General features: G+C 43.4%; 1 protein-coding gene across 1 annotated transcript in view; it reads right to left on the reverse strand.

Annotated features, from left to right (window-relative positions):
• Positions 1-289: 289 nt before the first annotated feature.
• LOC118097624 (A.superbus venom factor 1) overlaps positions 290-19,653 on the reverse strand; it is a 62,644-nt gene continuing 43,280 nt past the window's right edge. Inside the window, exons 26-40 of the mRNA XM_060269009.2 lie at positions 18,010-18,172; positions 17,037-17,132; positions 16,367-16,517; positions 15,162-15,325; positions 12,966-13,124; positions 10,969-11,119; positions 10,440-10,491; positions 8,669-8,756; positions 7,685-7,774; positions 7,473-7,578; positions 5,764-5,853; positions 4,604-4,690; positions 3,574-3,657; positions 1,387-1,522; positions 290-609 (exon numbers count right to left, since the gene is read on the reverse strand). Of these exons, the coding sequence (XP_060124992.2) occupies positions 468-609; positions 1,387-1,522; positions 3,574-3,657; positions 4,604-4,690; positions 5,764-5,853; positions 7,473-7,578; positions 7,685-7,774; positions 8,669-8,756; positions 10,440-10,491; positions 10,969-11,119; positions 12,966-13,124; positions 15,162-15,325; positions 16,367-16,517; positions 17,037-17,132; positions 18,010-18,172 (1,759 nt within the window). The 3' untranslated portion in view covers positions 290-467. The remainder of the gene's footprint in view (positions 610-1,386; positions 1,523-3,573; positions 3,658-4,603; positions 4,691-5,763; positions 5,854-7,472; positions 7,579-7,684; positions 7,775-8,668; positions 8,757-10,439; positions 10,492-10,968; positions 11,120-12,965; positions 13,125-15,161; positions 15,326-16,366; positions 16,518-17,036; positions 17,133-18,009; positions 18,173-19,653) is intronic.

The raw sequence follows: 19,653 nt of genomic DNA on the forward strand, positions 1-19,653 counted from the left end.
CAACAGATCAGACAAAAAGTTATTGAACTTAACAGGTCCAGTGTAGAGATCATCTATACTACAATGCATCTGTCAACTTCATTGCTTAATGTTTTTTTAAAGCAACCACCAGAAATTTGCAATTACATTTGACTATCTACCTCTGCCTCCCCTGTCTCTGTTGTTTCCCTGTGTCAAGTTATTAGACCTGTGTTCCCATTCATGCACACTGATGGTGTGCTTTAAATGAATAAAATTAAATGAATAAAAACCGAAAGAGCATTAGAAACATAAGGTGATTAGCCAAGAATTAACATGACAAGAAAGCAATTCTTTATTTTGTGTATGTATAACCCTCCCTCCCTCTCTTTTAAGGAGAAATTGAGCGAAAAACAAAAGAAGATGAACTTCAGAAGGGAAGGTGTCCTTTAAACACGGACTCAAACCCATCTCCTGGGCTCCAGTTGCTCCAGTTGGCCTCTCCATCATTAAGTGTTACAACCGAAAGTAATCAGTGTGTTAGAAAATTCCGTTAAGACATTGCACAGGTCGTGGAATTCTTCATCCTGGCATTCGTCATCATTTGGCCAGTTCTCAATCCAGGTATGCTTGCTAATCATGTAGTTGAAACTGGAAAGGGGAGAAGGGGAGATTTGAATCAGTACTCCACAGGTAAACTGGTTGACCTGAGTGTAGTGGATGAATCCAGACACCAGCTATCAGCTGGTATCTGCACACAGGTGACAGGAGCAAGCCAGCAGTTAAAGTTGGAGTTAACTCTTTAGATGCAAGAACAGAATCTGCACAGACTTGATGGGGTGTCAGGTCTAATCGCTAATAGGTCTTGTCCCATGGATCAGTTGCCGAGAATGTCTTGGTATCAATCTCACTCCTATGCTGACTATATGAAGCTGACAGGAGGTTCTGAAAGCTTTCTAAGGGAATCGGTGGCAGTGGGAAAGGGTCACAATGATGAACTCTGAGTTATAGTGGCATGAAGTTCCACCAGAAAGTTAAAAATCAAAGAAGCACAAATGTTTATAAACATGTTTATAATAAGTGGGACTGAAGGAATTGTTTCCCTATAGCAGGGGTCAGCAAACTTTTTCAACAGGGGGCCGGTCCACTGTCCCTCAGACCTTGTGGGGGGCTGGACTATATTTTGGAAAAAAATATGAACGAATTCCTATGCCCCACGAATAACCCAAAGATGCATTTTAAATAAAAGGACACATTCTACTCATGTAAAAACATGCTGATTCCCGGACCGTCCGTGGGGCAGATTTAGAAGGCGACTAGGCCGCATCCGGCCCCCGGGCCTTAGTTTGGGGAACCCCACACTATAGGCACTCCATGGACTTGATGGTGGAGGAAGCAGAGGATATGTTAAATAAATGAAATACATACTCAGTTTTGGTTTGCCACAGGTCACTGTTGAGGCTCCAGATTAGATAGTCCTTGTTCACCACCAGATTCAGAGATTCATTGCATCTCTTGTGGCTGATAAACATGCGGGGCTTGGCTTCTGGGTTTGCATCACTCCCTAGGAATCAGACGAAACAGGCACATGTCTGCGCTTAAATGCTCCGTGTCTGAGTGTTTTCTTTTTGCCCCTGAGCTTTCCCTGCAAAAACATGCTCTTTGGTGCTCAACTGGATTAAACATCAGTTTGGGTTTTCCAAGGATTGCTGTTTGGTCCAATTGAGCTTTAAAGAGTGGGTTTTCAAGGGGAAAGATCTGGAGGGGCTGGGAAGTGTTCTGACACAGAGCTTTAAAGCATGGACTGTGTCTGGGGAAAGTGGAGGAAAGATAAGTGTGAACAAGCCCCTATTGTGATCCGAGCCAAAATCCTATTTGAATATTAAGTTTGGCTTATAAATATACATATATAAGGTCTTGTGGTAGAGTTCCATTTCAATGTCAAAATGATTTGCAGTAATGTATGGGGGAGGTTTCTAAGTGGCGATGTCCCAACTTTGGACCTCCTTCACCCCAAGATACAACTGGTACCGATGCTGTTCAGCTTTGTATATCAAGTAAAGACCTAGTTATTCACTTGGGTTTTTGTTGGAGTTTATTGTCAGATTGGACTGCTTTGCATTATTATTTGGTTGCAATTTTATCTGCTTCAATTTTCTGCTGTGTTTTTTAATATATATTTATTACTTTTACATTTAATTTATTACTTTTACATTTAATTGTTACGCCCTATGGGATTGCATTTTGCAGTGAAGGGTGAGACAGAAGTGTTTTAAATTTATTCTATTTTTATTTATTAGATTTATATGCCACTGGATTTATATGCCACCCTTCATATGAAGATCTCAGGGCGGTTCACAAGTTAAAAATGCAGGATAAATGCACAAAATAAATAGCTAAAACAAAAAACAAGCTGAACAATCTGTTAATGGGCAGATTCTGGATTGGATCTCTTTGCAAACTCAGTTCTTCATCCAGCAAGGAACATACGCAGAAATATGCTTCCATCCACATTTAGCATATGGGCAGATCAGGGGTTGCCTTATGGGTAGAAATTGACAGACACCCATGTCTGCAGTGTCATTTTTGCTCAACAACTTCTGTGTCCGGATTTTCACTTTTTGACAACCCTATGGCAACCCTAAGGGTAATCATTACTCATTATCAGAAAAAAGGTTTGTTATTCATAATCAGGGTGGATTTGATTTAAATCAAATCGATTTAAATCACTAGTCTGTGAGACTTGATTTATTTTTATTTTTATTTTTTACAGAAAAACATTGTTGCTGGAATAATCTTAATATTTACAACCAGATGAAGATTTCGTTTTTGGAATAATAAATTTTCAGAGTAGTTTTTATAGTTATATAAAAAATTACTGATTTGGTTATACTATTTGAAATACATAGACAGATAATTATGAAATTATTATTAAACCTCACAAGTTATCTTTTTATATTTGGACATCTTTTCTGCTGCACTTTATTGGAAGGAGAAAAATAATCATTTCTGTAATAAAAATTTAAACAATTTATTTAACTAAAACAATAACATTATAGCATATGTGTCCATGTTTGTTAAATGATGTGTTTGTTAAATGATTATATAAAAAGAACAGACTGAGTTTTAGCACACATGAAAAACTTAAAACAAATCCTTATTTACTGATGAATAGCCTTTGGACTATAATGTAACTTAAATAGAAAACTATCTTTAGAAAGATTTTAAATCCAATTTAAATAAAATTATTTTATTTTATTTTTATCCACCATGTTCATAATGTGTGTCACAAAGAATGGTTCTTAGTATGCTAGACCCCTGGTTTCCAGAGATTCTAGCTACAGAAAACCATTTCCATGTTCGCTTGTGAAATGTGGAGAATTCTGGGAAATGTTCCAGTACGTACATCCTGAGTAAACCTACCGTGGTTTGAAAAGATTGATAGTGCAAGGAATGCTGCCTTTCAGGGAAGTTTCTGAGGAACCTTAGGGACCCATAACAACACAGACTGAATATCACTGGCCGAAAGTGAGTGTTTAAATCAATAAATATTTTTATAAACAGTCCCTGCTTTTGTACCCAAGGCATGTTTTTCTTCAGGAGGGAAATTCTTACCTGCTTTAATGATTTCCAGAACTTCCATGAAGTAGTTGTTATAATCATTTTCTTCTTCTATATGACTCAGCTTGGTTTTGTACACTTCAAAACAAAGACAGAGAAAAGTCATTAATTGATGGTTGCATGTTTTCCACATAAAAGCATTAACAAGTCATTCAGCTTGTATTGTTTAAGTTACAGGTAGGTAGCCGTGTTGGTCTGACGTAGTCGAAACAAAATTAAAAAATTCCTTCCAGCAGCACCTTAAAGACCAACTAAGATTTTATTTTGGTATGAGCTTTCGTGTGCATTGCATTGTATTGTATTGTGTTTTTCATGAAGGTCTAAGCTCCCATCAGTGGCACCTCATCAACAGTGCTGCTAACATTTCTGGAGAGACAGGAAATCTGTTTGCATTTTAGCCCCTGTCTATACAGAGCCCCTTCATTGGTTCAGGTCTAATTCTAGAATACATAAGTTCTTTGTAATAGATTGGAGACTCCACATCAGGGGTCAGCAACCTTTTTCAGCTGTGGGCCGGTCCACTGTCCCTCAGACCATGTGGTGGGCCGGATTATATTTTTTGGGGGAAAATGAACTAATTTCTATGCCCCACAAATAACCCAGAGGTGCATTTTAAATAAAAGCACACATTCTACTCATGTAACAACACCAGGCAGGCCCCACAAATAACCCAGAGATGCATTTTAAATAAAAGGACACATTCTACTCATGTAAAAACACGCTGATTCCCAGACCATCCGTGGGCCGGATTGAGAAGGCGATTGGGCCGCATCCGGCCCACGGGCCTTAGGTTGCCTACCCCTGCTCTACATGCACCAACAAACTATAATACGGTGTTCACAAAACATGCCACCATGCGCCTGTTTTATGCATTGTAGCAACTGACCATGTGGAGGGAAGCATCCAACCATGAGAAAATGCAAGGCAGACACCCCCCAAGGGTTGCTAAGGTGTTGGTGGTCATTAACATTAAAACACATCCACTCCTGAATTTACAGGGCTCAGGAATCTAAACTTCAGTTACCATAATCCACTCCTGGCTTGCAGGCTGCTTCCATTCGTGCATGAACATCAACAGGGTTGTCTGCATCTTTCTGCAAGAAGCAGTTGTCTTTGGGAGAAGAGGAGAGAGACAAAATGAAGACATGCAAGTTGTACCTGAAAGTCCCTCATTGTTTCTGGGATAGATGCGATAGAGACTGATCTTTGTGTCTGCCAAATCTCCAAATATTTCTGGATTCAAGCAGCATTTATTTACATTACAACCCTCTTTGCTTACCCATGAGCCTACTCAGGAGATTTTAAGAACTTATAGAGAGAATTTAGTTTATCCAGCAATTGGCATTTTAATAGAAAAATATTAGTAGTTATAAATGGAGCATTAATTAAGAATATGCTGAAAAGGAACTGGAAGAAGTGCAATCAATTTGTGGTGGACAAACTCCCCTTGGTCCAATTTAGGATTGCACCAAAAGTTGGGAAACTCTCTATTTCTCTCTCTCTCAAACACCAGTCCAATTCTGAAAATCAGACTCCATTCTGTTCCCAGCTTCCATCACCAAGAACCCTCGGGGGGGGGGGGATCTGAATGATGACATTCAACTACAATATTAAAATCAGTTAAAACAATTTACAGTCAGGAGAATGGAATGGGTCCTAAAAATGCATCTTAGGTATCAAAGATCAGGGTAGAGAAATGTCTCTTTGGCATACAATAAAAGCTATACAGTGAAGGAGCCAGACATATCTCTGCAGGGAGGGAATTCCACAACTTAGGCACTACCACAGACAATGCCCTCTTCTCCACCTCAGACTACAAACAGCCTTCCCTCTCCCCTCTATTTCACATTTCTTTCTTTAAAAGTAGTCAGTAGTAGCTTCTCCAAGGAGGGAGTTCCAACGTCCGGAAGCAGCCTCCAAGAAGGCCCTTCATCAAACTACTGAAGCGTCAACCAAGTCCAAACCCATCAGTGATTTTGCCAAATCTTGCAAAGACCTGGTTCTTTTAATAGCAACCCCATCCCTCGCTATGGGATCATAGATACACCCTAGATTAATTCCTGTAATTCAGAAACCACAAATGTCTACAGGACCTTTGTTTCCATGCTGACCAACCTTCCCCACATCCCCAAAGCTGTGTTTGGGTGACTGGAATCAGCATCTCTGCTTCACAGCCTGCCTTACCTTCTGCACACCGGCAAACTTCGCCATGGCATATCTTATCGAGGAGGCCACTATCTTTGGAGGGATGGTAGAACTTGGTGCATTGCTCATCTGAAAGGAGGAATGAAAAGAGAGGTCCTTGCTTCCCCAATGACACGCCTGTGCGGCTCACCGATTTAATTCCCTTGTGGGGGTTTGATTCCAAAAGGAAAGGCGCCTTAGGAAATGCACAGAGCAGGAGTGGGTGACCCATTTCTCCCAAGCGACACATCACCCTGACTTAATGCAGGGAAACCCATCAAGAGGGCTTCTTTTCTACTGTCCAGTGTAAACACGTGTTATCCCCCTTTTTTGGTAGTTTTCACATCATGGCACAATGAAAATATCAGATTCTACCTGTCTGATATTAACCTGGAAGTAACTGCAAGGGTGGCTGAGCTTCTGTCAATAGTATCTCTTAAGAGTGGTGAATGACAAGGTTTAGTGGGAAGACACTCCAATGAATTTTTTTGTTACTTTATATCTTATATTGTTGCTTCTCTCTCTCTCTCTCTCTCTCTCTCTCTCTCTCTCTCTCTCTCTCTCTCTGTGTGTGTGTGTGTGTGTGTGTGTGATGTGTGGATAGATAGATGGATTGTATATGGATCTTTTAAGATGGTCTATATCTGTAATGCCTAATAAAGGTTTGGATAGACAGACAGACAGACAGAAAGACAGAAAGACAGAAAGACAGAAAGACAGAAAGACAGAAAGACAGAAAGACAGAAAGACAGAAAGACAGATAACAGTAGATAGATAGATAACGGTGTATATGGATCTTTTAAGATGGTCTATATCTGTAACGCCTAATAAAGGTTTGGATAGACAGACAGACAGACAGACAGACAGACAGACAGACAGACAACAGTAGATAGATAGATAACGGTGTATGTGGATCTTTTAAGATGGTCTTTATCTGTAATGCCTAATAAAGGTTTGGAGAAATGAATGAATGAATGAATGTATTCTGCCTTTCTTGCGTGCACCTTGGGTGGGTTAGTGCTAGAGCAGAGGAAACCAGGAGCCAGGCCATGCTGGTTTTGTTTACTGCCCTTGGAAGGAAATTATATATGGCTGCTTAGAAAAGGGATGTCCTAGGGCTGGATGTTGCTGAGCTGAGTGCTACTTGTGGGCCTCTGCTCTCTTGTCATTTGGCTTTTGTTCTTAGAATCCTTACTCCTATTTGGCTGGGCTCTACTATGCTGAGACCACTGGAAGAGCTGCATGTCATGTTCAGGGAATCCAGCTTGTGTTTTATGTCCTTCAGTTCAACAAAGCCAAGAGTAGTTTCAGACTATCCTTCATGTAAAGGGTACATTTTACATTAAAAAGAAGTAAAGGACTCCTGGATGGTTAAGTCCAGTCAAAGGCGACTATGGGGTTGCGGCGCTCATCTTGCTTTAAGGCTGAGGGAGCCGGCGTTTGTCCACAGACATCTTTCCGGGTCACGTGGCCAGCAGGACTAAACCGCTTCTGGCGCAACGAAACACCGTGATGAAAACCAGAGCGCAAGGAAACGCCGTTTACCTTCCCGACGCAGCGGTACCTATTTATCTACTTGCACTGGTATGCTTTTGAACTGCTAGGTTGGCAGGAGCTAGGACAGAGCAATGGGAGCTCAGCCCATCGTGCATATTTGAACCACCGACCTTCTGATCGGCAAGCCCATTTTACACTACAGTAGCCATTACCTAGATTATAATAGCTGTACACCTTGACAGTTCCTGGCTGAATGAGACCTACTTCAAAATACTTGTAAGCTTTAAATTGCAAACATTCCTCCTCCGTGTGAGAAACCTAGGATGGGAAAACAAAAGAGAAAACAAGTCTTCGGATGCCAGCCTTTAAATGGTTACTCTCAGCTATGCCAGTTATTCCTAGAACCTCTCCCACAAGTCTTTACCTTGTCCAGATAGATGATGAGGTTCCCTCTATCAGACATGGCGTCGTTGATGTCAAACTTGGAGATGTATCTGTCGACTCCTTCAGAAAGCTGAACACAGAAAGAACAATTGACATCATTGGCACAAAGGGGTGGAGTTAACCCAAGCATGCAACCCCTCAGGGGTAGCGCATTTCATCTAGAGGAAATTTGGAGGTGCCAGGCTTCAGATAGGCAGAATGAATTTTCACACAGCTAGAGAACTTTGTCGGGGAAATTCCACAGTCATGCTTGCCAAGGCAGGGGCAATAAGGAAGTTCCTGTATCTGTGATTGATAAGGTTCCCAACATCCCTCAGGGAGCTTTTGCCCAACCTTGAGCCATTTTCCCTTGATCTCTTGCAGCCCAAGGCTGCTAATTTAACTGTGCCAATTTAAATGAAGGAACTGCTCTCAGCAAAGTTAAGAGCTAGGTACAGAGGCAGAGCTGCAGCTCCCATTTGAGCCTCAGTCTGAGGATAACTCCTGCTAAAGTAACCTCTAATCCAGGCATCCCCAAACTGCGGCCCTCCAGATATTTTGGCCTACAACTCCCATGATCCCTAGCTAATAGGACCAGTGGTCAGGGATGATGGGAATTGTAGTCCAAAACATCTGGAGGGCCGAAGTTTGGGGATGCCTGCTCTAATAAGTATCCAGCCTGAACTGTACAAGGACACTAATACAAATCATAAAGAATAACAGATAATAAAAAGCTGCCGATTTTGGCCAGGGTCACATTTACACAGACCCCTGTCTTCAAGGAACTGGTAGGAAACAGGCATCCTCTGTTGCATCTAGCCTAGTAAGCTGCTGTTTCATAGCAGGAGAACTGGTGGCGCATAGATGATAAATCCTATTCCATTCTCTCTGGATATCTATTTACAGTTTTTCACTGACTGTAGTGAATTTTCCAGGGCAATATCCTCACAGAACAACTTGAGCGGTTGGTTTCAGCATCACTTACCCTTTTGAGATCTTCAGTGTCAGGTGCAAAACCAGTAAGCATGGAGACATCAATGATTGACATTGTGGCATCAACTTTACCAAGATACCTAGAATCAGTGACAAGAGGAAAAATGACACCGGAATGAATTTCATAGTTTAAAAATAGATTTCGCTTCAGTTCTATCAGTTTCCCATATTAATGTTATTGTAAGAAGCCAATTCTCAGGCTTTTAGGTTTGAACAGTGAGAACCAGAAAGGATGAAGGGAAGTACAATGTGATCAACTTGGTTAATGCACAGCACTTTGAAAGGACTTGTAATGGCAGCTTCCCACAACCTCCCAAACAATAAATCAGTCAGCATCCTAACAGTTTAAAACTGAATACAGGCAGCAGAAGTGAAATATACCATTACCATGAACTTAACCCCTGTCCAAAAGTCTGGGCAAAGAGGTGTGCCTTTACCTCCTGTCTAAATGAAAATACAGTGGTACCTCGGTTTTCAAACGTAATCCGTTCCAGAAGTCCCTTTGAGTTCTGAAACGTTCGAAAACTCAACACGGAAGCTTTAATATGGAAAAATCAATATGGAAAACTCAATACAGAAGCCGCATGGCATGTTCGACTTCCGAGGCATGTTCGAAAACCGAACCATTTACTTCCGGATTTATGCCGTTCAAAAACCAAAATGTTCGTCAACGTAGACGTTCAAAAACCGAGGTACCACTGTATTGTAAAAGCAAGGTGTGCCTCACAAGGAAGGCTCTTCCAGCTACATAAGAACGAGCCAAATCCTCACTCCTCACCCCTCATTCACTACACATCTGACAAGCTGTCCACCTTTTTTCAAAAAAGAAGAAGAAAGGGCACACATATAATTGAAAGAACACCTCCTCCCATACCAGTGTGCGTGTTCGTTTACATCTCTGAAGGAAGTCCACTTGGAAGTAGATTTCTAGAGTGAGGTTCGTAGTGCAGTGGCCCAGAGGGAGACTTTAAAGGTCAAAATATCTCCAACCCCTGAAGTGTTCAGACAAAGCTGAGTAAGCAATTTTCATGCTAAGCCACCTTTGAGGTTTCTGCTGGTTGTTCCTATGAATGTTCAGTGATGATAACATATGTCTATATTGAAAGTCCCTGTCAGAACAGCCAGTCGTCTGACAGGAAGCAAAAGATGCAGACACAGAGGGAGAAGAGATAAGCAAAGAGAAATTCCGAGGGGAGGGGGAAGAAGCAGAGAGCAGCAGTAATTTGATATCTGGACACAGAGAAAAGGAAAGGGAGACCCAGAGTGAAGGAATGCAGTTTGAAAGCTGTGATACTGACTTAATGGAGGAAGAAGAAGAAGAAGAAGAAGAAGAAGAAGAAGAAGAAGAAGAAGAAGAAGAAGAAGAAGAAGAAGAAGAAGAAGAAGAAGAAGAAGAAGAAGAAGAGGAAGAGGAAGAAGAAGAAGAAGAAGAAGAAGAAGAAGAAGAAGAAGAAGAAGAAGAAGAAGAAGAAGAAGAAGAAGAAGAAGAAGAAGAAGAAGAAATAGGGGGAGTAGAATCGCCCAAAACTCGTAGATTAACAAGGCTAGCTGAAAAACACCAGAAGGGGGGAAAGAGAAGGTGGGGGCTTCCATGTTGGGGACAGAAGAGGAGGGGCCCAGTTTCAGCAGCTGGATCATGTAGGGAGGACTGATGGAACTTCGCTCCGCCGGAACGTTTGTAATTGACTAATAAATCTGGAATAATTAGCTGCTGGAGCAGAGTCCGGGGGGGGCACACCAACCTGACAGTCCCCAATGCTCACCTGGTACAGATTTTGATCCTGACTGCGCCCTTGGCTCCCTTTGACTGCCTGCCTGAAATTGGGGGAAAGAGAAAAGAATTTGTCACTTTGTAAAATTCCGTGCAGTGTCAATCTTAGGTGTTTTGAAGAAGAGCTAACAGGCTGGGTTGTCCATTTATGAAGAAGGGATTCATCCATACCTGCCATTGCTGGCCTGCCCACCGACAGGCCCCTTCCTGAAGGATGCCATGCCCATGTTTAAACCAGGTGTGGGGACGTGTGGCATTCCAGATGTTGTTGGACCACAACCCTTCGCCCCTGAGCCCTGGCCATGCTGTCTGCGACTGATGAGACATGGGAGTCCAACAACTTCCCTCATCTAAATTCCCAGCCCACATAATCGATCACAAGACATGGTGCATGCACACCATTTGAATGGCAATGCCCAGAAACTGGGGGGGGAGGGGCTGTCCCCCTCAAATATTTTATTGGGGGGAACGGACGAAAATACCTTAGCTCTAGCAAACCTAAGCCCACCATTCATACTTACTCAGCTGGAGATTTTCAACAGAAACTTGCAGAGAAAAACTCTTGCACAGCTCTGCGCTCTCCTGTAGCTTTGCATTATACACCGTCACAATGGTCATAATTGCTTTTCCTTGACCGGATGCTTTCACAATGAAATCTTTATTGAGCTTGGTCTGAAAAAACAAAAAAGTCAGTGTGCCTTTGGTTTGATTTTCTCTTGATAGATTCAATTTTATTGATTGTTATTACTGTTTGATTAAGTTGTAGTAGACGTGAGATATAACACTATGATGCAAGCAAACAAATGACAAATCCTAATAATAATAATAATAATAATAATAATAATAATAATAATAATAATATATTATTTATACCCTGCCCACCTGGCTAGGTTTCCCAAGCCACTCTGGGCAGCTCCCAACAGAACATTAAAAACAGAATAAAACTTCAAACATTAAAAATTTCCCTAAACAGGGCTGCCTTCAGATGCCTTCTAAAAGTCAGATAGTTGTTTATTTCCTTGATACCTGATGGGAAGGCATTCCAGAGGGTGGGCGCCACTACCGAGAAGGCCCTCTGCCTGGTTCCCTGTAACTTGGCTTCTCGCAGTGAGGGAACCACCAGAAGGCCCTCAGAGCTGGACCTCAGTGTCCGGGCTGAACAATGGGGGTGAAGACGCTCCTTAGGTATACTGGGCCGAGACCATTTAGGGCTTTAAAGGTCAGCACCAACACTTTGAATTGTGCTTGGAAATGTACTGGGAGCCAGTGTAGGTCTTTCAGGACCGATGTGATATGCTCTCGGGAGCCACTCCCAGTCACCAGTTTAGCTGCCGCATTCTGGATTAGTTGTAGTTTCTAGGTCACCTTCAAAGGTAGTCCCACGTAGAGCGCATTGCAGTAGTCCAAGCGGGAGATAACTAGAGCATGCACCACTCTGGTGAGACAGTCTGCAGGCAGGTAGGGTCTCGGATGGAGCTGGTAGACAGCTGCCCTGGACACACAATTGACCTGTACCTCCATGGACAGCTGTGAGTCCAAAAAGACTCCCAGGCTTCGCACCTGCTCCTTCAAGGGCACAGTTGCCCCATTCAGGACCAGGGAGTCCCCCACATCTTTTTGTGATTGTAAAGTCCTCATAAAAAAAATTCACCATTCACCAATGGCTAAACACTGCAAGGCGGCATACCAAAGCATTATTTTGTCAGTTTGCATTTCTTAGTACAGAAAGTATTTATCTGATGTGTAGAGATCTTTCTTATTCCAATTAATTCAAGAGGGTTCTGGAAGCTTCTCTGTGTGGAAGAAACAAGCAGAAGTTTCGTGATGTTTGGATTATTCCTTCAGAGAAGCTCAGTACAGCTGGTTTAAAATGGTTCTGTTATCTCAGTCAAGGTCATGCTGACTATAATACCGGTAAGAGGCCAGAAGGAGCCTGGGTTCCACTTTCTCTTCCTATCTCTCCTTCTGGTGTGGTGTTCTGTATATAGTGTTAAGGTTTAGTCTTATTATTGTAAGTTTAACTTAAGTCTGCTGCAACTGGATTTCTTATGAGCAGTGCCAATGCTGAATGTATTGGATTTCTTACCATTGTGCGCATTTGCCTTCAGTAGCAGTAAAGCTCTGCTGGATGAAATACAATTGCCTCTGGTCTATTTTTTGGGAATCCTGCAATGTGTTTTTTACTCTGCTAACTATACATTGGAATCTGCTCTGGATCAATACTGAGTAGAATTCCATGACATATTTAGCGGTGGGTGTCCATTTTTTAAAGCTGGCATTAAGTCAGTTATGGTGTTGAGGGCACTTCAACATGACATTGTAGAAAGTATTTTCAGCCTACCCTGGAGTTTTATATCATTGCGTTTGTGTTTCATTGACATTTTTTGTTGGGTTGCACTCCTCCCCTCAGCTCTCTTGCAACAAGCCAAGTTCAAAATCTAGCCACAGAGTAATAAATCATTATTTCCAGAGGGGGAAATAATAAGTAAAATATCATTCGTTCAAAGGAAAGCTGTACCTCTGCTGATCGTACTAAGAGTGCGTTGTCGTAGTCAATAGGGAAAGTAATCATCTCTCGACGTTCTAGCAGTTTAATAGAAACTGCCATCTTTATCTCCTTATGGGTAGGGATGTCGATCTCATACTGGGCAAGAGCTTGGAATACCATGACGGTTGCCTGAAACAGGAGGAAGAAGATGGAGTTCATTGAGTTCAGCTTGCAGTCAGCGCCGGCCCGACCATGAGTTGGGATGAGGCAGCCACCTCAGGCAGCGGAACCCCAAGAGGTGGTGCCCCATGGGCCATAGGTGCCAAGTTCTGGATTGAAAAATCTGGGATCAGCAGCGCCACGGCACCGGAAGTCGCTTCTACGCACTTCCGGACATGCGTAGAAGCGACTTCTGGCGCTGCAGACATTTTGGAAATGGGTACAGCAGCATCGGAAGGCGCTTCTATGCATGTCCGGAAGTGCATAAAAGCGACTTCTGGCGCTGCGGACATTTTGGAAATGGGTACAGCAGCATCGGAAGGCGCTTCTATGCATGTCCGGAAGTGCATAAAAACGACTTCTGGCGCTGCGGACATTTTGGAAATAGGCACAGCGGCATCAGAAGTCGCTTCTACGGATGTCCAGAAGTGCTTAGAAGCAACTTCCGGTGCCGGCGCAGCACCAGAAGAACATGGCCGCCGGCAGGAGCTCCATAATCCGGGGGAATATGGGGTATTTTGCCATTCAGGACACCTGTGGGAAATGGTAAGAAAATACGAGGATTTCCCGGGGAAAACAGGGTACTTGGCAGCTATGCCATGGGCACCTCACCTGCCCTGCCATCTCCACTGGCAGCAGAGAAGCAGTAGCAGCTTTGGCGGCTTCCGATGAGATGTTGCCGAGATTTCACAAGACCTCTGCCATTGCCCCTGCGACCAAGATAAGGGAGGCAGCAGGGCAGTGGAGAAACTGGAGCACACTCAGAGCAGCTCCGGGTTTAGGCAGCAGGTGTATTTAATGCATGCACACCAATGTCATGCTGCTGCTTCTTGCAGTAAGCATGTGGAACATGCATGCCATCAAGGCATACACCTGATACTTTAAATATCCACATATTTAAGCCTGTGGGTGAGGGCAGATTAGACATATGACACAGGAGGTCTGTGAACAGGATCTCCTACAAAGTTATTAATATCCGTTATGAGAGGCCCTGATTCAGTTTGGAACCATTCCTTAACTGCACCACTTTTCAGATAAAAATCTCCCCCTGTAAGCTATTATTTGCCCTGCTGATCAAAACATGTGAATAGTTCTACGATAAAGGGGATAGGGAGGAAGCATCGTCTTACCCCCTGCCCCTCCTCTGCTGTAAAGCATCCTATCCTAAGTAGTGGGGTAGGAGAGCAGGGGGGGGATCACCTCTGGCAACCAATGCGCTCTTGGTTTCATATAGCACAGGGGCAGACGAGTCTAAAAAGCCTGAGACAAAAATTTCCATGGCCTTCTAGAGGCTATGGTGGCTCCTTTACCAGACGAATGTATTCAGCGTTACCTCTGGAAATGTATACTCAATTCTGATCAAACTAAGCCTTCCTAGAGCAAAATCTACATTAGGATACGTAGGAAGCAACAAAATCAAACATGGAAAGTAGCTGCAGTTGAACATGTAATTCGGCCGTCAGCCACACTTACTTTTCCCCGAAGTGATTAACCAGTGCCTGGACTGTAGCACCATCTGAGTCTACAGATTGGGGCGGGTATGGGGGTACATGGCTATAAGTAGAGCCCCCCCCCATTTGAGATATTAACATGCTAAATGGAAAGGCTATGGTAGAAGTAGAACAGTGGTAACTCAGTTTGCGACCACAATTGGTTCCGGGGAGACGGTTGCTCCCCAAGTTGGTCGCTCCCCAAGGCATGCTTCTGCATGTGCGCGAAGTGCCCAAAGAGCGCTTCTGCGCATCCGAGTGCCGTGGAACCCGGGTGTAAACACTTCCGGGTCTGCAGTGGTCGGAAACCAAAGCGGTCGCTCCCCGAGGTAGTCACAAACCGAGGTACCACTGTAGTTTTCAAAGTATAGGGAATTGTTTTGTATGGAGGTCACCCCACCAGCAATCTAAAGTGGTATAGCCGAGAGACACAGGCTGATCACTTCACTCAAAACTAGGTGCAAATGCAGGCTACAGTTCAGTTTTTAAGAAGAAGGAGAATAAAGCAAACAAACACCTGGGTTTGTCCATACGTCCCTCCATAAGACTTCTGCTCTGTCAGCCATTTGACTATGGGACCAACAGCATCAAACTTCCTCATTTTCAGCAAGGCCAGCAGAGCATAGGATGTGCCTTCGATGTTGTGGGTGCGAGCATTATATTCCTCCCAGCGATTCTTACCTATATATAAGCAATGAAACAGATCCTCATTAAATAGATCCTGGTGGGCAAATGAGCTCAATGTCCTAAGGATCCACCCAATTCCCACCAGTTTCCATTAAGAGATGATCAATGTACTACATAATACATTATAAATTAAAAACTGTCTGTCACCTCTCACTTGCCTGCAAGCATTCTCCCTCCCCCAGCCATTAGCCAAGCTGCTGTGATGCTATGGTATGTTTATGAACAAATTTACAACAGCTATAGAAGAGGATTAACGAGTCACAGAATTTTGAAAACCAGTGCAAGAAACAAAACATCCGTTTGTCATAGAATGGTAGAATTTGAAGGGATCCCGAGTGTCACCTAGACCCCCCCCCTTGTTTAAAGGAAGAAGCCAGCAACAATTAAAAGACAGCCCTGGGGCTCATCCACGCAACATTTCAGCCATTCTCTTTCAGGCTTCACACACTGATTCCATAAACGTAGAGTCTGGGACTCAAACATTGCTTCTGCCCCTCGCCTGCTCAAGCATCCCCTTCCAGCAAGTAAAGCAAATGCAAAAAATCCCTTTCCCCTCCACTGTTGTATTTGGCTTCGTTTGGCACCCACAACCACCATGGGTCCCTTTCCTTCTCATGCTGCTCTGCAGACTTTCCATTTCTCCCCAACAGCAGAAGGAACAAGGCAGCCAGGAGGGAGAGGGAAGGGTGCATGGAGTCAGGATGTACTCCCTTGGTACTCTGGAGAGCATTGCCAGTTCACACAGGGCAGCCGCTTACAGCAGGCATCCCCAAACTGCGGCCCTCCAGATGTTTTGGCCTACAACTCCCATGATCCCTAGCTAACAGGACCAGTGGTCAGGGATGATGGGAATTGTAGTCCAAAACATCTGGAGGGCCGAAGTTTGAGGATGCCTGGCTTACAGGCTGCTTTTGGCCTGGCTGCTACCACTGTCCTTCTTCCTAGAAGTCTTCCAAGCTGCTCCTTACATAAGCAGCTGATCTTCAAAACCTGACCATGTTTTTTCTTGCATTGAGTGTGCTGCCACGAATGTACCTCTTGATGCTGCCATGAGTACTCTGTCATCATTGAGCCTTCCTGCCAGGGCTAAAGCATAAGCCGTGAGGGCCACGGTGTAAGGTCTTTGCAACGTCCCATATTGTTTTAATAAATACTCAGAAGCTTTGCTGATGCTGCTCTCTAGAATCTGGATAAAAAGGACAAAATATACACTGTAGGAGTGTTTGGGAGAACAACTGCAGACATTATGCATTTCATGCAAACATAATGCAATGTCCTCCTGCTCTTCTTCGCAATGAGAAGATCCAGGGGCAGCACAACTGAGCCCAGTCTCCTTTGGTTGAGAAAGCAAATGAGATTCAGGGAGCCATTCTAAAATCTGTGTTATTTATAAATATAAAAGCAGAGCAGAGCAGGGGCAAACAGTCACTTCTACAAGCTGGCATCAGATCCTCATAGAATGCTGCAGCTGATTCCAGCCAGAATCTTATTTACAAATCTATCTTCCCACCGTTCTTACTCCCAAAGAAATGGAAAAACTCAAGGCTGCCTACAAAAGTTAAACGAAAAAAACCCTTTAAATAACAATTACATAAAATAACACACAAACAGCAGCAGTTAACAATAGAGATCTCTCTCCTCTCCCTGCCAGCCAAAACTCAGAGGGATGTGCAAAAGGGACTGTTATGGGTCTACAGGTACTTACATTGACGTGATCCTTGCAGATGTCTTTGGACTCCAGCAATGCAATCAGGACAAAAGCTGTTAATGACACTTCTGGTTCAGCGCCCTTATAACCTCCCTGGAAGGAAGCAGAGAGGGGTGGGCAAGAACAATTGAATGTGTTTGGTTCACACAAACAGATCTCCCACCAAGAACATAGCTCAGAAGTACAGGCAGTTGGGGGTGGTGTGGAGGCAGGGGAAGCAAGCCTGAACATATCAGAAATCTGACAAGCTTAGAAAATTAAGAGCCCAAAGGATTTCAAAAGACATATATGTCTTCCCCTTTCCCCCATCTTTTGCAGATTGCATATCCCCTGGGAAGCCATTTGCCTTTGTGGTTTGCACAACGACAGAAAAGTATACTACAGAAAAGTAACGTAGCGGCAGCAGTAGGTAGGGGTGTGTCTCACCACCATGTCCTCTTTGTGAATGCCTCTATAAAGAACCTGGCCTGCAGGAAACGGTCATCAGACAAAAGGCTTGAGGGACCACCTGCCTGCAATACAGTCTATTAGGAACCAGAAAATACATGGATATGTATTGTTATCAGAAAGGACTAGCAGCAGAAAGAAAGCATACCACCATCTCTCTGTGCACAAACACAGATTATGTATCTAAGCAATGAGGATAGATAGATCAACATAAACCAGGTATTAGCTCCCTACCTGGAGCTTGGATTGTAGGACTGGCAGAGGGGGCCTTCTTGGTGGTCCTGCTGCCCCATGTGATTGTGATTATAATGGCCTCTTGTCCATCGCAACCTCACTTTCTTGCCAATAAAGGTAATCCTCCTTCACTGGAGGCTTTGAAGCAGAGGTTGGATGGTCAACTGTCACAGATGCTTTAGTTGAGATTCCTGCATTGTAGGGGGTTGGCCTAGATGACCCATGGGAGCCCTTTCAACTTTACAGTTCTATGATTCTATTCAAGTCAAGTAGAAGAAAGAAAGCATGCCTGCATTTCTCCATGGATCGTAGGAGCATCTTCATGGAAAATTCCATCTGGTTTCTGCTTCTCCAGAATCAGCCACTTCACACTTCTACAGAGGTTATCGTTGTTAATGGAAGATACTATTCCTGAAGCCATGGCAAAGATTTTTATGACATAAGCTGTTAGCCTGCAGAGAATACAATGCATCAGCTCCACCATTAAACAGGAGTAACATGTTGGGCACCCTAAAGGCTAACAAATTAATTATGGGGACATGTTTTTGAATTACAATGTACTTTATCAGATGCATGAAGCACTGTCCTGCACTGAAGTTATGTATATGTTAAAGGTTACCAGCACATGGACAACAGTGATCAAGTTATCCCAGTCCAGAAATGGCTGCCTCTATCTTACAAGCCTGAAGCTGATAAAGGCACACCTAGCCACTGTGAGATAGACAATGGACCTGTTATCTGGCCCCTCAAACAACCCACCCACAGCACTTCCATCTACCCAAGATTCATTGCCAGTTTGTTGGCCCTCACCCAACCTACCATTGTATCCAGGCAGCTGTCCGAGACTTACATGGCCTTTCCTGATTCAAATGTTACAGAGAAATAGAGCTGGGTATGATCTGCGTTCTGATTTCCTAATCTCCCAGCAGCTTCACATACATGTTAAACTGGCGGCTGAACTACTGGAGCATTGCAATGTGCTTTACATGGGGGCCATCTTTGAAAATGGTTCAGAAACTTCAGTTAAGTGCAAATTATGGCTGTTTGCCAGTTGCCAGGTTCTAATCTACATCAACATATCATGTAACCCCACTTAAATTCCAGCTACACTATCTGTTTCCTCTCTCCCAGTGTAATCATCCCTTGGAAATTCACCTGAGACCCTTCTCTGGGTCCTTCTTCTACGGGAGGCTCAGAGGATAATGACAGAGGGCTTTCTCAGTGGTGGCTCCTCATCTGTGGAACATCTTTTTGGCATCAGGTAAAAGCTTACTCCCCCCCCCCAGGCCTTTTATGGACTGAGCTGGTTTTGTCTGTTGTCAAATGTGCTGTTAAATATTCTTCTGGCTGTAGTGTGTGAATGAATTGTATTCGTTGGTATGAGAAAAATTATGTTTTATATTAATTTTTACAGGTTTAATGAATTTATATTTTTAGATGTAAGTTGCTTGGGCACCTTTTAGACATCAAGAAACTAATAAATAAATAATGAGAATGATGCTGATGTTAATAATTATAATTAGTATAATAGCAGCATTGGGTACAAGACAGTACCCTACAGCAACCCACAGCACAACTGCCAAGGGGCCAAAAGACAAACACCCAATGCTGTTCTCTGAAATTGACCATGGAGAAGAGATCAGAACCATTGTAGAACAGTCTCTCCAATACGCATTTCACTAAGTCAGCTCAGAAGGATACCCTGTCAATGGTTTCAAAAGATGCTGAGAGATAAATTAATAAGAATAGGGTTACACCCTCTCTGCCCTTCTCCCAATAAACGTCACTCATCAGGGCAACCAAGCCTGATAAGAGACCCACAACTAGGCCTGAATCCAAATTGTAATGGGGGAGATAATCAGTTTCATTTAAGAATACTTGCACTTTTTTCACCACACCCTTTACAGTCACTTTCCCTCCAACATTTCTCCAA

The sequence above is a fragment of the Zootoca vivipara genome, chromosome 15 (assembly GCF_965207765.1).
Source record: "Zootoca vivipara chromosome 15, rZooViv2.hap1.1, whole genome shotgun sequence".
Lineage (NCBI taxonomy): Eukaryota > Metazoa > Chordata > Lepidosauria > Squamata > Lacertidae > Zootoca > Zootoca vivipara.